The sequence below is a fragment of the Sander vitreus genome, chromosome 3, assembly GCF_031162955.1.
Source record: "Sander vitreus isolate 19-12246 chromosome 3, sanVit1, whole genome shotgun sequence".
NCBI lineage: Eukaryota > Metazoa > Chordata > Actinopteri > Perciformes > Percidae > Sander > Sander vitreus.
Genome location: NC_135857.1, coordinates 12543080 through 12561651, shown reverse-complemented (window position 1 = coordinate 12561651; position 18572 = coordinate 12543080). Strand labels below are relative to the sequence as shown.

General features: G+C 39.2%; 1 protein-coding gene across 2 annotated transcripts; it reads left to right on the top strand.

The window, feature by feature from the left end:
* The first annotated feature begins 4034 nt into the window (after positions 1-4034).
* aadac (arylacetamide deacetylase) lies at positions 4035-13825 on the top strand. Of its 2 annotated transcripts, XM_078246021.1 has the most exons (6): positions 4035-4767; positions 5943-6171; positions 6702-6771; positions 8251-8422; positions 11175-11607; positions 13070-13825. In XM_078246021.1, coding segments are annotated over exons 1-6 (1047 nt in total). In that variant the 5' UTR covers positions 4035-4626; the 3' UTR covers positions 13072-13825. The 2 variants fall into 2 exon arrangements, with proteins under 2 accessions (XP_078102147.1, XP_078102146.1); XM_078246020.1 differs by lacking the exon at positions 13070-13825 and having other exon boundaries at positions 4037-4767; positions 11175-12879.
* The last annotated feature ends 4747 nt before the right edge of the window (positions 13826-18572 follow it).

The window sequence follows — 18572 nt, the reverse complement described above, 5'->3', positions numbered from 1 at the left end:
CACATTTATTGATTTCCCTCTCTATTTATTTCCAGTTCTTAAATGCAAATCAGGGGGCGTGGCTATCTCTCACATTTAGAACAGAGCCGTGGGCAAAAAAAAGACTGGCCAAGTGAGAGTGCGGAACATTCATAATACAGGCCGCATTTTACCCCCCCGTACGGGCTGTGATAGTAGCCGTATATTTTATGAGTCGGGCTGTTATGGGGTGCTGCCGTGCTATCGCTAGCTATAGTAAATGCGGCCTGTATTATGAATGTTTTTGCCCACCATAGCCTACTCTTTAGCTCAATAAGTAAGTTTACTCACCTGAAGAGCCATTCACATTGTACGAGCAAAACGGCAGCGCTGCGCTATGAAACCCATTGTCATTGGCTTGCGTGCGCAAGAACTGGTCTGCCGCTGCGCGCAAGCGGCATTTTGCGGCTGGTTGCTCTTGCCGCGGTCAAAGTTCAACATGGTTCAACTTTGACCGCGGCACGTGCAAGAGTGGCCGCAGTGCGCTGTGACGTGCATTCAAGTGTCTGAAAAACCTTCCTATCTCCCACCGGATCACCTACAAAATCCTGGTCCTCGCCTACAAAGCCCTCCACCATCTGGCTTCCTCATACCTCACTGACCTCCTCTCCCCGTACCAATCCTCACAGTCCCTCAGATCCACCTCAGCTGGTCTCCTCTGCATCCAAAAGTCCAACCTCTGCAGTTTTGGGGACAGAGCATTCTCCAGGGCAGCCCCCAGGCTCTGGAATTCCCTCCCCCAAGAGATCTGCACCTCTGAGTCCCTCACCATCTTCCAGTCCCGCCTCAAGACCCATCTCTTCACCACTGCCTATCCCTAGCCCCACGCCCCTCCCCTTTTTCATCTGTGCCTGAATCTTGTTTTGTTTTGTTTTGTTTGTTTGTCTTTATTATCTATACCCTGTAAAGCGACTTTGAGTTCGTGAAAAGTGCTATATAAATTACATTTATTATTATTATTATTATTATTATTATTATTATTATTATTATTAAAAACAACAAAAACACAGAATACTCGTGGATCCACAAACGGAACATGGAAGAGAGGTTGATTTTGGCCGTCAGTGATCTCCCAGAGCTGTATAGGCTACGACACAAGTTCGAGGTCGTAGGCTACAGAGACCTCGGACGCAAAACTATGCTGTGGAAGAATATTTCACCATAATAGGCATGCCAGCTGTGTAGATTATTGTAGCCTCTTAATTAAAATCATTCAGGTTTGTTTTAGCTATGTGAAATCAACATGGACATGTCTGCACTGAAATACAACCCTATGTTACATTTTTTCTCAGTTACTTTGGTGCATTCATTTGTCAAATCATAATTTGCATTTGCACAACAGTGAGTGCATTTCTTAAAACTATTGGTATAAACTGCACCGCATAGTGACTGACCTGAAAAATCGTGTATCTTGCTGGAAATATTTTGTTTATGTGTCCAAAGCAAGTATTTATGCCAATGAATCAAACTGACAAGTCCTTACGCCATTGTTTATACCAAGATAATGAATCTGCTTTGTGTTGTTGTCCATATTTAACAGTTCACTCTGGAAGTATAGTCTAATGATAGTCTTTAATGCACATGAAAGGGAGCACTATTCCCTATGTGACAAAGTTACACATTATTGTCATCTCTGATCTGAGAAATGCGCCAAAGCAACTGAGAAGAACTGTAGCCTACTGTTGTGAGCTGCGAAAACCAAATACCAAGTTGATTATACAGCTCCATACAGGTATTTGAAGGATATATTTGTATGTTTTATTAAAAAAAAAATATAATTTATACTCTTTATCGATCCCCAATTGGGAAATTACAATTTACACTCTTGTTATTACACAATAATAATAATGTATTTGTATGTTTATATGATGTAAAATATGTTGGGACTGATTGACACAAGTCATGTTCATTTTCATTGAAGTTCACATATAGGTAGTTAGGTATATGGCCTTTACACCGAATAACTACCCATTTCCAAATGTGTAAGCTCCAGTTTTGGAGGAATTAATTGCACATATGCATTAAACAAAGTGTTTTCCAGAGAATGAATGATGCATGTATGAATGTAGGCTCATATCTTAGCTTTATTATACCCAACTGCAATGACTGCAGACCTCTTACTTAAGTATATAGACATGCAATGTTATAGACATATATAGACATGCAACATTTTATTTATAAATGAAAATAATCCACACGTCTTCATCTATTTAGAGGAGGAGTGTAAGAAAAGGTGGAAGAACCTAAGGGACAGGTACATAAAGGAGAGGAGACAAAAAAGTAGGGCAGGGGCAGACTTGGAAGTACTTTTCCATACTGCCTTTTCTGGAGCCACACGTCAGGGAGAGACAAATAGCCAGACGCTCCGTTGTAGAAATTAGCTTTCGGAATGTTGTTGCATCCGGGAAATCGTAGGCCTGACTCTCGTCAGCACACAGTCAAATTGCTCACTGTTGAGCCGAAAGTACCCCTGGAACCAGTCAAAGTGAAAGCGGAGCTCCTTCACCAGCCAGAATTCCCCCAACTGCTCTCTGGACCTGAAGGATCTCGTGCACCCACACCCTTCTTGCTGCTGCCTTCCTCCGTCTTCTCCTCACAACCAGGGCAAGTGCCGAGGCTTTCTTTTGTTTCAAAGACAGAAACATCGTCTCCACCAAATCACTACTGTGTATCCTACACAATGTTGCATGTACTGCACGTCTGATGTAAACACCGGAAACAGACGTGACGTGCATTCAAATATTGGCGCACAACAAATACAGTTGGGAATAGGACAACCTAACGGCAAGCGCAGCACATGCTGCGTACAATGTGAACCGGCCCTGAGGCCTCCTTCGGCCAATCTCCTCTGAAATGTGCTGGACGACACACCAAACAGATCCACAATTTCTCGGGTTGATAGACCAGACAACACAAAGTTAGCCAGCATGTCGCCTGGAATATCTAGAGGCGGGAGTCCAGCACCTGTGCTTGTAGTACCAGCGGTAACGTTGACTACTTGGACCTGGACATCTTCCACACGAACACGGTGCTCAATCAGTCTTAAACAATTTAAAACTTTGTCGTCTATGTATATTTCTTGAATAGCACTTATCCGCCCTAGTAATATGTGCCAAAATAGTATGTACTGATAAACCATGTTGATCAATTTGATTTGCTAATAATAGCATGCTATCACGGAGCCCACCGATGTCTTCCATTATGTCCACACTCTCACTTGGCCAGGCTTTTTTTTGCCCACAGCTCTGTTCTGAATGTGAGAGATAGCCACGCCCTCTGATTTGCATATAAGAACTGGAAATAAATAGAGAGGGAAATAAATGTGGCATTAGGAAATAAATGTCCAGGGAAATAAATAAATGTGGATTTATGAAATAAATAAATGTGGACTTATGAAATAAAAGTGCCATGAAATAAGTACAAGTAAAACCTTTTAATATATTTATTTAATTCATTGATTCATTTATGTATGAATATTTACATTTATTTAATTATTGATGTATGTATTGCCTCATTTATTTATTTCATGATGTATTTCAAAGGCTTATTTATTTATTTATTCATTCATGTATGTATTTATTGATTTATTTATGTATTTATTCATTTATTTAATATTGAATGGAACTGGTTTTTGTCATTAATGTTGTGGCCTACCTCTGAAAGAAGACGTGGGCATAAAACTGACATTAACAAAATGAAAATATTATGTACTGTAATTTATTGAGAGTCCTTTAGAAACGTGAGAGCATGAGAGTATTGCTCTGGCAGTCAGTCCTGCCAGGAAACGCGACATCTTATCTGCCTCTTTCACCAATAATATAATTAGCTAAGGCTGCCTTGCAACCATTGCTGATCAGCTGCACTGCAGTCACTTTTATACGCTGCGGCCCCAAGGTTATGCGTGCCACACCGATACTGTGACCGGATGTACAGAATTTATACCCAAGAGCACGCGGTTTAGCCATTGACTGTAATACTAACAGTCTGTGGGTTTAGCACAAGCTTGGGTGTCTCGTGGAGCGTACAGCTGACACTTTGGTGCATCAACTGCATGGATCTGGAGTGACTTCCCCTTAAGAAAATCACGATAAACCTAATAATACACCTATAATATTTATGACCTTTTTAAAATGTATTTTACGTTTAAACATTGGTTCATACAAAGTTGGATGCATGGGCCACGTTTGTTTCAGAATCTATGATTTTTCAGCATCAGTTGCATCTTGGCACGAAGTTCACTCGGGCGTTCTGTGTAAGCTATACTAGCTGAGGAGGCACCTGAAGAATTTGCAGTGTGGGCCAAGGTGGGACGGTCCTACACAGGGTGCGCGCTCCTGTCTCCATATCACTGACACTAAAAGTAGCCTAATTCTCCGGCTCCACGAGACAGACATGCATTGCGTGCGCACGAGCAGGGAAGAAAAGCTCCGAACATGCACGCCGATAACCATCAAATGACACCAAACACGTGCTGTCATATTTAGCTGGTCTGGATCCAAAATTAATTCCGAGCGTAAGCTTTGCTCGCGCACCGGAGTGACTTGCTACAGCTAACAGCCTGTTTGTGTTTGTACCCTGCAGTCAGTTGCTGAGGACGCTCGTTGTAAAATGAGGTTTGGAAGCATCATTTTATTCGTCGCTCTCTGCTCTTTTACCGCTTATTATATTTATGAGCCAATTCCTGAGGAGATAGAAGAGAGATGGAAACTCATGCTGACCAACTCTTTCTTCAGAAGTCTCAGCAACCTGGTAAGGAAAATAATGTTATTCTTGCAGGCTATCTTGACATTAGGTCTGCTGGTACTGATGATTCCTTTAAACATAAATCCCTTTACAATAGGCTGCACTTTGGGTGAACGAACACGTACGTGTTAATTCCGTTTAATACATGATGAATTAATGTAGCCTTATATCAAATAACAAAACATGCTAAATTGTCTGACGGAAAGTGTCAGGTTAAACGTGTAGGCTATTGTATTTTGCTGATGTGGATATACATGCTTGTTATATCAGATTATGTCAGATGCTAATCCACGTGTTGTATAGTCCTGCTCACCTGTTCTAATATTAGATCCTATTAAGGAAACTCCAATCTATTTATGACCATCAGGCATCTGTGGTTTACGCTAGCCCATTGTGGTGCGACTAAAATGACCCTTTATTGGTTTAAACACCAAGTAATGTATACATAGCTGTAACATTAGTATAAACATGAGGAGTGGCTTTGTTTTGCCACTACACCTTGGGGACTATTAAAAGATCAATATACTTAGTCAATTCAACACCTAGAAAGGTGTTGCAATAGTATGAGTATAACATATTTGTCACGAAATGCAAGTGCAGGCTACTGCCTTTAACACAACAGGACATATTTGTGATAGGAAGAATAGTGTTCAGACTCTATTTCTGATGGATTCAATATCATTTCAGCATGAAACAAAGTATTGTATTAAGTAAGATATTTAAATGTTATATTGTTGATTGTATGCATATAGAGCTTGGAGTGGATGACTCTGATGATTTTGTTGTGGCGACAGTAGAAGAGCATCAGCTGATTAGCCTCAGGCCAGCCACCGACTGTCTGCCTCATCATCAGACATAATAGAGTGCGAGTCATGCTTTTATAACTATCATTTAGTTATGACTTCTTGAAATAAATAACTAGGGAGCTTTTGGCATTACCAGGCAACATTCAGTGTACCTCTCTCCCTCTGTAATACTGCATAACCACATAGTTTAACATCTTAACCCTTTCTGATTTGAATATTATGAGCTTTGGTCAAGGTGGTTGTTTACATAGGATAAGCAGCCTGAACTAGCTTAACTGAACAGTATGTACAGTATGAAACGTAATACTCATGGCTCAATTCTCTAATGTGTCTGTCTCTCATTCTCTCATTTTGTCGCTTTGCTTCCCTTTCCAGGCAGACCTCAGTGAATTACTGGGGCTGAAGGACTACATGGGGGTGATGTACTTCATCACTCTGGCTGAAAAGGTAGTGCCTGTTTCTGACGAGCATGTCAAGGTGACAGAAGAGAAATTTGATGGCGTGGAGGTGGTGCTGTACCAGCCTAAGCAGAGGGGCGGTGAAACTGAGCTCAGGAGAGCTGTCATATACCTGCACGGTGGAGGATGGTGTCTGGGTAGTTCCCGTAAGTTGATAGGCTGGTCTACTTCTTTCAGAATTATGACTTTTAAGGATGGATAGAAAGATGGATGGGTGATGTGTGTGTGATGTGTTCTTCACACAGTAACTCTACTAATTTTAATACTATAAAATACTCTGAAATGGATGTGACAAAGTACAGCTTTGTATAGGCTCCCTGTGTCAGTTATTATGACAGGATCATAAATAATTAAACCATCAAACACAAGCCACAAAGCTTTCACAGTTTCCTGAGTAAGGAACACACCGTCTGCTGGAGCGGGGGGAACCTCAGAGGGTGGTTACACTTGCTAATCCAAAATGTAAATTTACACACAACATGCTGTTTGACACATATCATGCTGTTGTTGCAATCTGTTGAACGGCTATAACAATTACAGTAACATCAAGAAGTACCGCTATACTAGATGGCAGGTTCATCTCTGTTACTGCAATGTTACCTTGGATGTCAATACTTGTGGTTTGTGTTGCTTTAGAATCTCTGTTCTGATCTGTCTGTCTTCTCTGTCTATGCAGGGATGAGTCCATATGATCTACTGGCCAGAACAATTGTCACTAAGCTAGGTGCAGTTGTTCTTTCTGTCGAGTAAGTATTTCATATTTTATAGCCAGTTATATGCAGCAACTGTAATATAATGCGCAAACTACTGTTTCATTTGTATTATTCATAGTTAAGTCCTACTATTCCCCCAACTCTTTCTCTCAGCCACTCACACAATTTTCTGTTGTCATATGTGCCTGTCCTCCCTCCATTAGTCACAGGCTAGATGGAAGTGAGGATGCAGTAGAGTGAAGCTAACAGGTTTTCATTTGGGTCTCACCAGGCTTTTCCCTGTCACAGCTACACTCACTGTTGTTCTTTGGCGCTTCCGGCCCTAACTCTGTCTCTCAGTACTGTACTTTCTTTTGCCAATACCCTCTCGCTATCATCTAATTCACTACTCACAGTTTTTCAGCTTTGTCAATCAACAGTTATGTGAAATACCAGTACTCCGTCACCAAATCATACTTTCATTTTAGTGTGTATTACAAGGTTGTGACATACTGTACATGATTTGACAGTGGGAGGTAGAGTGGATCCATGTATTGGAGGCTGGTGTGTGGTGGTACTGCCTTATCTGCCTCATCTGAATTCCTATGTGTACTTTTTAAGGGTTCAATGAGTAATTCCAGCATTTGACAATCTCAAAGTCAGCCATGTGCAACATTTGGTTCATAGATTAAAACAAAAACAGTTTAGAACATGCAATTTATTTCAATAATGTAGGTGCAGTTTGCAGTTTGAGGCATTTATTTGAATCAATTTGAGTGTCACTGTTTATAACCGTTAAGATGCCTGTGGTTTACTGTAGCCCATTGTGGTGCGGTGAAAATGACTTCTTCTAGGTCTACAACACAATTGGGTACAGGAATGCATACCTGGTTGTAATATTAGTGTAAACATTAGTAGTGGCTCAAGACAGTCCATACATTAAAAAGGTTTTGCAATTTCATCCATTGTTTTGTTGATTGAATATTACAAAACATTGCTTACATGAAACTGAAACTTATTTTGTTAGCCATTTATCCGTGTAGTTTGATCACAGGCTTACATTTCCAGAGAATATTTTTAAGAGAAAGTTATGTCATTATTTTACCACCTTTGTTTGATTTTAAATATAGTATCTTCTATATACTATAGAAGATACTATATTTAAAGATTGTTATCAATTAATCTGTATCATGATAAATTGTCAATTTGTAAAATGTTCTCTAATAAATTTAGTAATTTAAATTTAGCCTGTGCAGAGGTTGCTAAATAAGTAAATTGCAAATGTAGTGTGATACCACTGACCAATACTTTTATAATGTACAGCCTAGATGAGCATCTTTCTGTTGCTTAAACTTTTATACACCTATTTTCTTCTCCCAAACATGTAAATGCATTCAACTAATTTAAGAAAAAAAAGTGTGCCATTTTCCCTTAAAATGAAAGAATGATCTGGTTATCCCCTTAAAAATGTTTTCATGTGTATTTACCATGGCTCAAAATGTAGCTTTATTCTGCACCGTTCTGCTTCTTCAGGTACCGACTTGCCCCGGCTCACCACTTCCCTGTCCCATATGAGGATGTATACCATGTGGTTAAACACTTCCTCCAGAAGGGGGTGCTGGCCCAGTACTCTGTGGACCCAGGACGCATTGCTGTGTCTGGGGATAGTGCTGGGGGCAACTTGGCAGCTGCGGTCTCCCAGCAGGTACTGAATCTGTTTTTTCTTTCTAGTGTTAGCTTTATGTTTTTGGTTTACATGTGGAAAAAGAACTGTATGAAGAGGTGACATGAGGCAAGGTTAATCAGCCAGTTTATGATAAATAGTATTGTATTACCCTGAACCAAAAGAACATGTTCTCTGTGTTGGGTCTGAGGTGACCAATAGTGACCTACTATATCATAGCCTATCGTGGAGAACTTTGTTTTAACTATTCAGCAGGAAATTACGTTAATTTCAAGCCAATTTCTCTGATTCATAATAAGTAGTACATTTTTATAATTGTTTATACTCTATGAGTGTTATAACATAACATTGAGGCCACGTTTCATAACATCTATGAACATGGGCAGCTGGGCATTTCAAATTACAGAAGGAGGAAAAATAAAGAAACACAATGAGGATGGGGGTCTTACAGGAGGGAGTTTTCAAGTTACAGGATAAGAAAATAATAAATATTTGTATCACCAGGGTGACCTGGCTTCCGTGGGAGAGCAGTGCTTGGCAGCCAACTGGGACGCCACCGTAATAAGTTGCTTCAGTTTAGTCTTTTGAAGCTTGTGAAGGTTTTAATGTTATCCTAACCTAATTTTGGCCAAGAAAAAGCAAAGGCTGAGTTTACTTATCACAAATTTGTTATTTTTGCTTCTAAGTTTCATGCTATGTGGAATATGTTTAGATAATGGACTCGCCTGCTCACGTCAAGTATAAAGCCAGAAGGAATGGTTGTATAACCTAACATTAACACTTTTCCCCCGCTGCAACAAAATGCTAGCTGAAACACTGAAGATGGTTACGCGTATCTTCGCAGAAGCATAATTCTAGCTATATTCTATCTAGATGACCTCATTTTGATGGCTCATCCAGGTGATGGGCCTTGTCACACACAGTCCAGTTTACACAGCACCTACAGTAACACTGTAGGGGGGGTTGACATCAGATGCACTACCTCTTTGACCCTAAAGATCACATCTTGAACATCTGGTGTTGCGCCATTGAGAGTAGCTGACATTAATTGCTTCACTTTCCAGGCGTACACGATCCTGGAGCAGACATGATGTCTCTGGGCACTCTTAGTAGATGTTTGTTGACAACACTGACATCATGAGTCAGATGTCAGGCTGATAGGGATATGTTTGCTTCAAAGCAAAAGCCTAGTCCACTCACTGGCTCACACTGCCTTTAGGGTGACCCCATGATCCACTCTCATGGGACATGGCTGTCGCCCAGAAAAGTTTCTGTACGCCTTCCCTCGTTTCCCAAAAAGGGAATTTATTGCAGTACCGTTCAGTACCTAAACGCAGGTCATGTTCTTCCCTTTTACATTTTGTTTTATTTTTGACCAGACAATCAGGAAAGATGCTTATATAAGTATTTTATCACTGGAATAATAAATAAATAAAAAGCTGGTCTGTCAATGCAGTAGAATAGCGTAAATATTTGACATGACAGACAACTATATCAAATGGCTTGAGGAAAACTTGTAAAGACCTCTTGACTATCAATATTTATTCCAGCTTTTCAACACAATGCACCAGTTTTTGGTTAGGCAACTTGTTCCCCTATTGTTTAAGTTGTTGTTGTTTATTTCTTTTTCTTTCGTCACGCTATGACTCTGTAAATATATTGAGTAATATATCAACTTCTTCATTTTTTCCACTCATGGATTTTATCTCATTAGAATAGCGTAAATATTTTTTTAAATTGGTGCTACATGGCCATATAAAACACAGAAAATGGGCTGTGGTATTCCCTTTTGCTCAAAAGATAGAAAACCTACAACTACCAGAATGCACTGCGCCACACCCGCCTTTAAATCAGACAAATAGCAATTAAAATCCCTCCAATTAAAAAACAATAAAAAGTTTATAGAAAAGTCTTAATATTGAGTCGATTCTGAACCAATCAGCTGTTAGATCAGCTTAGAGGCAGGATTCTGCACAGGCCTGGCTCATCTCGAACAAGCCTATTGCAAGCAGGTCACAGAATCAATATGGCGGCTGGCTGATAATAAATGATATTGTCTTACAGTTAAACTGTAAGCTAAAATATGTTTCTAAAAACATCTTAGGCGAGAAATAGGCAATATAATCTTACAGTAATATAATCTTGGAATATATTTGATCAGTGCTGCCTAGTTTCATCAGTTTTTTCATCCTCCGTTTTCACAATACAGGAAACAGTATGGCGCCCACTTCCTTTCCCAAACGGCAGTATTTCAGCCAAACACTGCACTAGAATATATTTCTGAAAACATTTATAGTGAGAAGTAGGCAATACAATAACAGTCTTGGGTTATATTTGATCAGCACTGTTTAATCTGAGTTCGGTCTGAGATTGAGAAAGAAACAGGGGCGGCTGTCTCTCGATCCGCTTCTATACTCTTTGTGTCCGTATGCGAAAGTACAATCTGTAATTCGAGCAACAGCCCTAGTGAGTAGGGAGATCTGGGTAAGATGTAGGGAAGTTTAACATAGTTCATTTACACATACTACCAACATTAGTATCCAAAGTATCCATTTAAGATGTTTTTTGGCTTGGTTGAGCAAGTTATGTTTTAGCAGCTGTACTGGGAGTGATGCAATTCTTCCTGTAAATAACCATGACTAATACATGTGATTAGATAATGCTGTTTTATTTCTCAATACTTTCAGCACATATTTCATCGGATTGAGAAATACTCAATTGGAATGGAATTTTCTTTGAATACATGCCAATCTTTTTCTGTCTCTCTTCACAGTTACAAAGAGAGCCTGGACAGCAGGTTCAGTTAAAGGCCCAAGCACTCATCTACCCTGTACTGCAGGCTCTGGATCTTAACACGCCTTCCTATCAGCAGAATCAGGACATGCCCATTCTGCCCCGCACCCTCATGGTGCGTTTCTGGAGTGAGTACTTCACCAGCGACAAGGCGCTCTTCAGAGCCATGATGGCCAACACCCACAACAACCCTGAGTCTTCCCGCCTGCTGAAGTTTGTCAACTGGAGCGCCTTTCTGCCAGAAACGTATCATAGAAAATACAACTATAGCGCTCCTGCTGTTGTGCAGGGAGTCGGAGGGGAGGCAGTTGGGATGGATGTACCATCTCGAGCTTTTGCTGACCCAAGGGCATCACCCCTGCTGGTTCCAGACTCTGCCTTGCGCTCTCTGCCCAAGGCCTACGTTCTGACATGTGAGTATGATGTTCTCCGAGATGATGGGATCATGTATGTTACACGGCTCCGTGCTGCTGGTGTTGAGGTGACACATGAACACTATGACACGGGATTTCATGGAGGACTGATGTTCACTGTGTGGCCAACTGACTTCCTGATTGCACGTCGCATGACAGACAACTATATCAAATGGCTTGAGGAAAACTTGTAGACCTCTTGACTATCAATATTCATTCCAGCTTTTCAACACAATGCACCAGTGTTTGGTTAGGTGCAACTTCTTCTCCTGGTGTTCAAGTTTTTGTTGTTTATTTCTTTTTCTTTCGTCACGCTATTTCTCTGTAAATATATTGAGTAATATATCAACTTCTTCTTTTTTTCCACTCATGGATTTTACCTCATTAGATACCAATAAGAAACAGGATTTTGAAAGAATAGTTCTAATTTGTTCACATGAGATGATCTGAGTAAAATACCATCACTCAAGTATTGTATTTGATTGTATGATTGTGTTCATTGTCCAACCAACATAACACTACCCATAGGTGGAATATTGAAAAAATTATTGTGATTGTTGTTGTGGATGGTTAAACATTGTTTTACATGTAGGTGGCTAGGTGACCTTTTGTGGTGCTGTTCATTGTATCCCATCACAGGACCTTCTACCTGATCTTATATCCATTGCGTCAGAATCAATACTATAAATTAGCAATGCATGCCACCAAAGAAATATGAGCTATCCCATCTGGGGTTTTAAGAATCCAGTGCAAGTATTGGCAAAGGAGGAAACGATTTTCACAACAGCAAAACTTTAATAACTTCAAAACTTATGTTCAGTTTGGCCAAAGTTCTAAGAATGCAGCTAATACTGAAACCTAAGATTGTTTAGATGTGTTTGCAAAACTATAACTACTGCATAATGGTATGTAACACTGTTTTCCACAAGTAAAGAACTAGCCCTTAGTTGTGTAATCCATAAAAATGTGGTGCAGAGGCTTCTTGGTATGGTAAATTATTAAATTGCAGAGTGAATGGTATCATCAGCACATCTAAGTTCAATTTCCACATACTTTACGGAATATAACATAAATATTATCTGGAGTCTTGTTTGCGTTATAATGGCTACAGACAATGGAATTTGATGAGCCACATTCCACACAGAATATTGGTATTTATCAGTAAAGATCATGCTGTAACAATGTACATACCTCCAAACATTCTTCACACCTTGCGCACACACATGATTGTGATTGAGCTGAGCAGGGTGTGTTGTAGCAATACGGCAAAAAGAGGGATAATGTCCAAGAGGGAATTTGGTCAAAGTTGTATTTGGAGCCTTAATATTTACAAGGCATCACAAGTCTTAAGTGAATTCCCTATAACAAAATGTATAAAGGTGCATGTGTGTACCTGGCTTAAACCTCGGTTAAAATGCTTAAAGTTAAATGGTCTAAAATGTGGCTGTATTTCACTCGAAAGGATTCCAACACACGGATGTGCAACCGTCTGCAGCTAAAAACTGTGTATTCCAGCTGCACTTTGAGACACCATGGCCACTGTCGCAGTCGGAGATGTTGGAGAGACAACACCAACGGGACTTAATGGTGCATTTAATGTCGCCGACTGACGTTTTGTGTTCTTTTTTAAGTTTCAGTTTAGGCACCGGAACAATTTTAGTATTGTTTTTCTAACGGTTTTGGGGAAAAAAAGATACCCCACCCTACATATGTGTGTACTACCCCCTTCTTTGTTCAAGCATGATTTTATTGTAGTTTGAGTAAACAGCTTTGCATGTGGTGAATTTGACATTCTACATTAAGCTAATAAAATAAGCTTAGCTTCCAATTATAGACTTGCCTTTGTGTAATGGATACATTACACAATGACCAAAGGCTGCTTTGTTGGAGGAAGTTGCCAGTGCAAGACCAAGTGCCAGTTTCATGATGTCATTTGTAACCTTTAACAGTGTGTAGACAAGATTATATGGCTGGCACTAAGACTGTATGCCTATTTCTGTTTTTTTTTCTTCCAGTATTTTATTCTCACAAAGAAAATACAGTATCACATAAAGTATGTATCTTTTTAATGAAGTGACAGTTTTTCAGAAAAACCTAGTGCATTTGCATTAGCACTGCTACATTCTGAATTGTAAATATGACTATTTTTGGTTTGGATTCCCTCTTGGATCATTTTTAATTCTAATGTTATCTGTCAATAAATTGACTGGACCTCTAACTACTGATCACTTGGTGTGTGTGTGTGTGTGTGTGTGTGTGTGTGTGTGTGTGTGTGTGTGTGTGTGTGTGTGTGTGTGTGTGTGTAGAAACGCATATTGTACTAGAATAGAGGCAAATGAGGAACAGAAGTGTCTTGTCATGTAACAAGATGTTGACAAATACATTACACATAATTAAAGTGAACAGGATGATATGCTGTAAGGATATTCTGTATAGACTGACCTAGACACAACAAATACAGTTGGCGCCAATAAGGTGAAGCATTTCAGATTGGATCTGTTGAGGCTTCATACCTGAAAGAGAGAGTACAGTTGAGCTGCTAACATACTGCAGAATATGTCCACTAATCTGTTCTATTCAAGAGGTTGGAAAAAACAACAGAATTTGTTTTGTTTTTCTTTGGATCGCAAAGAGGATGATGCATGAGTGTGAACAAACCATTTATACAAAAGAATGATTCAACTAGGTCAAGCTCGTTCATCAGGACACGTTAAACAAAACACTCCACGCCTCCTGGGTACAGAGTGGACTATTTATGTGCTACACAATGCTGGTCATATTCCTCTGTATCCTGGCCTTGTGTGCATGCACTTTATGTGTAGATGCACTTATTTATCCCTCTGGAGATGAAAATGGTGGGACTGTTCCCAAATTCCTTCACTGCTATGGAGGGGTCATTAACAGTAGTGTGAAATGGATTATGGCAGATGATTCTTTGAATACTAATAACATATAGTAGTTTTGCACGGATTATACCTAAATACAGTTTAGAAAGTGCACAAATACTAGGGTGGAATGTGTAAGCATGAGTAAAGCATGCACATAGCCTGCTGCTAATGCAAATATGCACTTTGAATAACATGATTTTCTCTCTGGTTTGGTTTAACTTTTCATAAGGTAATGGCAGGTCAAATACTGAAAGATCTGAAGCCAAAGCCAGTCAAGGCAGATTTATTTTCATCATTAATTTTGAGTCGCAGAATAAGAATAATAAGAATAAGTGCTTTGTTTAGGAAACCATAAGCTTAACATAAAGCAACCTACCTAAAAACTTGTATAAAGAGACCAAGTGCCCTGTAATGCTTTTGTTGCCTCAATGGCCACATCTGAATTGCAATATCTTCCCAAACATATATCACCTTAGGATGTCACTTTATATGTAATATAGAGCTTTAAGTTTCATATTTGTCCTTACTTAACCTTTCTGCTGCTTTTTCTTGTTCTCGCTCTGTCGCAATACAACTACTCTACACTACACTTTTTGTTATCTGTTGTATTAAAGCCTGATAAAGTTAAGTGTGATTAATGGGGATTCAGGCCAAAATATGCATCAAAAGATCATTGACAGTCCAATATGAAGCAGGCTTTCTTAGATCTAAGACTTCTAGGTTCCAATTCCAACTTTAGAAATACATTAGTATGGAAGTAGGAATTAGAAAGTTTCAATAAACGAGACCAACCACAACCAAGCTTTATAAAAAATATTGTTTGTCCTAACAAGAGCTTGACTGACCATTATACAGTACTATTTCCACAGTGGAAGTTTTTTTTTTTTAAGATGGGGGAAAAAGGAGAAAATGATGTGCTGTTGTAGCGGTGGTGGAGGTTGTGTGTGTAGGAACTGAAAGTAAGACTGTCTCTGGGCTGACACTATTACACATGCATACTTTGCAAATACACACATTCACACTAATAAAACTAACATGATACAACATGCTACACAAACCCTTCACTTCTCTATTTTAAGACTTTGTCACTATCCAGGAAATTGCACAATAAACCTTGGTTTTCTAAAACGATGAGAAGCTTATCGGAATGAAAATGAAAGGTCTAGGCCTGCACGATATGAGGAAATTCTGCCATGTGCGATAACATGATCTGCATATTAGCTATGCATTTCCTATGTCAGCCTGGTCGTCTTTAAATTCAGAACCAGGTAGGAATTTAATATTTTAAAGCTAAATGATATTTGTAGAGCAGCAACAGTAATGTTTACAACAGCAAAGTCACTATGTAAACTCTTATCTCACTGAAACAATCTACATTTTTTGGTATAGGTTCTTATCTTTAGCCTCGTGAGACCGCCCTGATCTCGCGAGCTCCAGTTTTCCGCTCGCAGATCAGTCTGGCATCTTGAGACAGAGAAACTTTGGAGCCGTTCGCCAAACGACCGACCAATCAGCGTTGGTTTTGAGGCGGGTTTAGGTGTGACGCAACGAGAAGCAACTGTTCAGTCTAAACAACATGGCGGCTTCCACAGATGAGATGAGCGTAGCTATCGCGCAAGTTTTATCCGAATTAGAAAGTATTTCTTCACTGAAAGAAGAGCAAAACATGGCACTGGAGGCTTTTCTCGGAGGAAAAGATGTTTTTGCTCTTCTCCTGACTGGTTTTGGCAAGAGTTTGAAATATCAACTGGCTCCGCTAGTTGTGAAGAAAATTAGCCTCGTGAGATCGTCCTGATCTCGCGAGTTATCTGGCGGAGTCAGGTTAGTGATAGACGGATGGTTTATCCAATCAGCTAACCAGTATTTTCGCCCCTTCCCAAAAGTTCTCCAACGGAAAGTTCCCAGATGGATATGCTGAGCAAATCTCCACACAATACACAACATCACTCAGCAGGGATTGGGAAGTGGCAATAATGTGGTGACGTGATAAATGTCTTCTAAATGGATGTTGCTATTACTGTATATCGTATGCATCATAAACCATTAGGACACTCCTAATGTTTTTACTTTTTGGTATTGCTTGTACTGTACTGGAATTGAAATTCAACACTTTGTATTTGAAGTCCATCTAAAGTTATGACTAAAGACTTATGGTGCTGATAAAAAGCCCATACATCCAAATAGTAAGAGGTTGCTTCTGATCAGCTTTGCATTCAAATTCTAGTCTTCTGTCAAAAAACACAAACCACCCTGATCACCCTTTTATATAAAAGATAATGAATATTTGAAAGATGAAAAACGAAATGGATTTCAATGCATCTATCAATATATTTTTTATTTTCTCACAAATAATTAACCTCCCAATAGAAAATAGAAGTAGCAGCCATTATTATTAGTTGAGTTAAGTTATATTTTATTACATTTAAAAGTAATATGTAATGCAAACATCCCAAAAATAGTAGTACAAATGACAAAACATCCACCTCCGGTTTCATCTGACTAAATAGTTATGCTTTTTCAACAAATACAGATACGAATACAGCAACCATTCTGCAGATACATACTCATGCTTAAACAGCGCATTAATATAAAAATAGGCTCTGGCCTTTAATTTAATTATTATGTTATAATTGTTTATACATCTTTAATTATGTTTATCAGATATTTTATGTTACTTTACTTTGTAAACATGGAAAGTAACTATTAGTTAGCTACTAGTACTATTTTGTTAGTTATAATAAAAAAGACAAAATCATATTACCGATACATTTAGTAAAAATGGGGATTATTAGCAGGATTACATCTTAAAATAAAGAACGATATACCACTATGCACATGCGCACACATTAGAACACTTCATGAACCTCACACAACACCATTCTGTTCTCGAGTGAAACCAGAGCTACAGCTTGATTATCACTGCCTTTAACGTTAGTAGTAAAAAAAAGGCTTTTACTGGGTGACAATGTCAGCATTATTTTGCATTTAAAGCAGAAAAGTCGAACAACATCACAGTACAGTGCAAGATATGCCCATATGTACAGTGGGGAGAACAAGTATTTGATACACTGCCGATTTTGCAGGTTTTCCTACTTACAAAGCATGTAGAGGTTTGTAATTTTTATCATAGGTACACTTCAACTGTGAGTGACGGAATCAAAAACCATATTGAGGGGGAGGATGGATGGGGCCATGTATTGCCAGATCTTGGCCAACAACCTCCTTCCCTCAGTAAGAGCATTGAAGATGGGTCATGGCTGGGTCTTCCAGCATGACAACAACCCGAAACACACAGCCAGGGCAACTAAGGAGTGGCTCAGGAAGAAGCATCTCAAGGTCCTGGAGTGGCCTAGCCAGTCTCCAGACCTGAACTCAATAGAAAATCTTTGGAGGGAGCTGAAAGTCTGTATTGCCCAGTGACAGCACCAAAACCTGAAGGATCTGGAGAAGGTCTATATGGAGGAGTGGGCCAAAATCCCTGCTGTAGTGTGTGCAAAACAGGTCAAGAACTACAGGAAACGTATGATCTCTGTAATTGCAAACAAAGGTTTCTATACCAAATATTAAGTTCTGCTTTTCTGATGTATCAAATACTTATGTCATGCAATAAAATGCAAATTAATTACTTAAAAATTATACAATGTGATTTTCTGGATTTTTGATTCCGTCACTCACAGTTGAAGAGTACCTATAATAAAAATTACAGACTTCTACATGCTTTGTAAGTGGGAAAACCTGCAAAATCAGCAGTGTATCAAATACTTGTTCTCCCCACTGTACATAGTTACTTTAATATTGTGATACTTATTCGGATGCAATGTAATATATGTAGAAATGGTCACTACGGAAAATTATTCTGACACCACATAAATGCAGCACAAATGCCCCGTGATTCAGATCCGCTCCAAAAGTTATTTGCTACACCCTTCCACCAAGTTTCATAAAATCGTGCCAGTAGTTTTTACGTAATCCTGCTGACAAACAAATAAACCAACAAACAAAGGACCAAAACCATAACCTCCATGGGTGGAGGTAATTAAAACACAGCAGAAATAAAGTAAAGTATTAATCTAAGAA

Bases quoted from the DNA above. Each gene is read 5' to 3' on its own strand.
- aadac (XM_078246020.1), top strand. From the start codon at position 4,627: ATGAGGTTTGGAAGCATCATTTTATTCGTCGCTCTCTGCTCTTTTACC. The intron at 4,768-5,942 runs GTAAGGAAAATA...TTCCCTTTCCAG, and splicing joins TCAGAAGTCTCAGCAACCTG to GCAGACCTCAGTGAATTACT. The intron at 8,423-11,174 runs GTACTGAATCTG...CTCTCTTCACAG, and splicing joins CAGCTGCGGTCTCCCAGCAG to TTACAAAGAGAGCCTGGACA.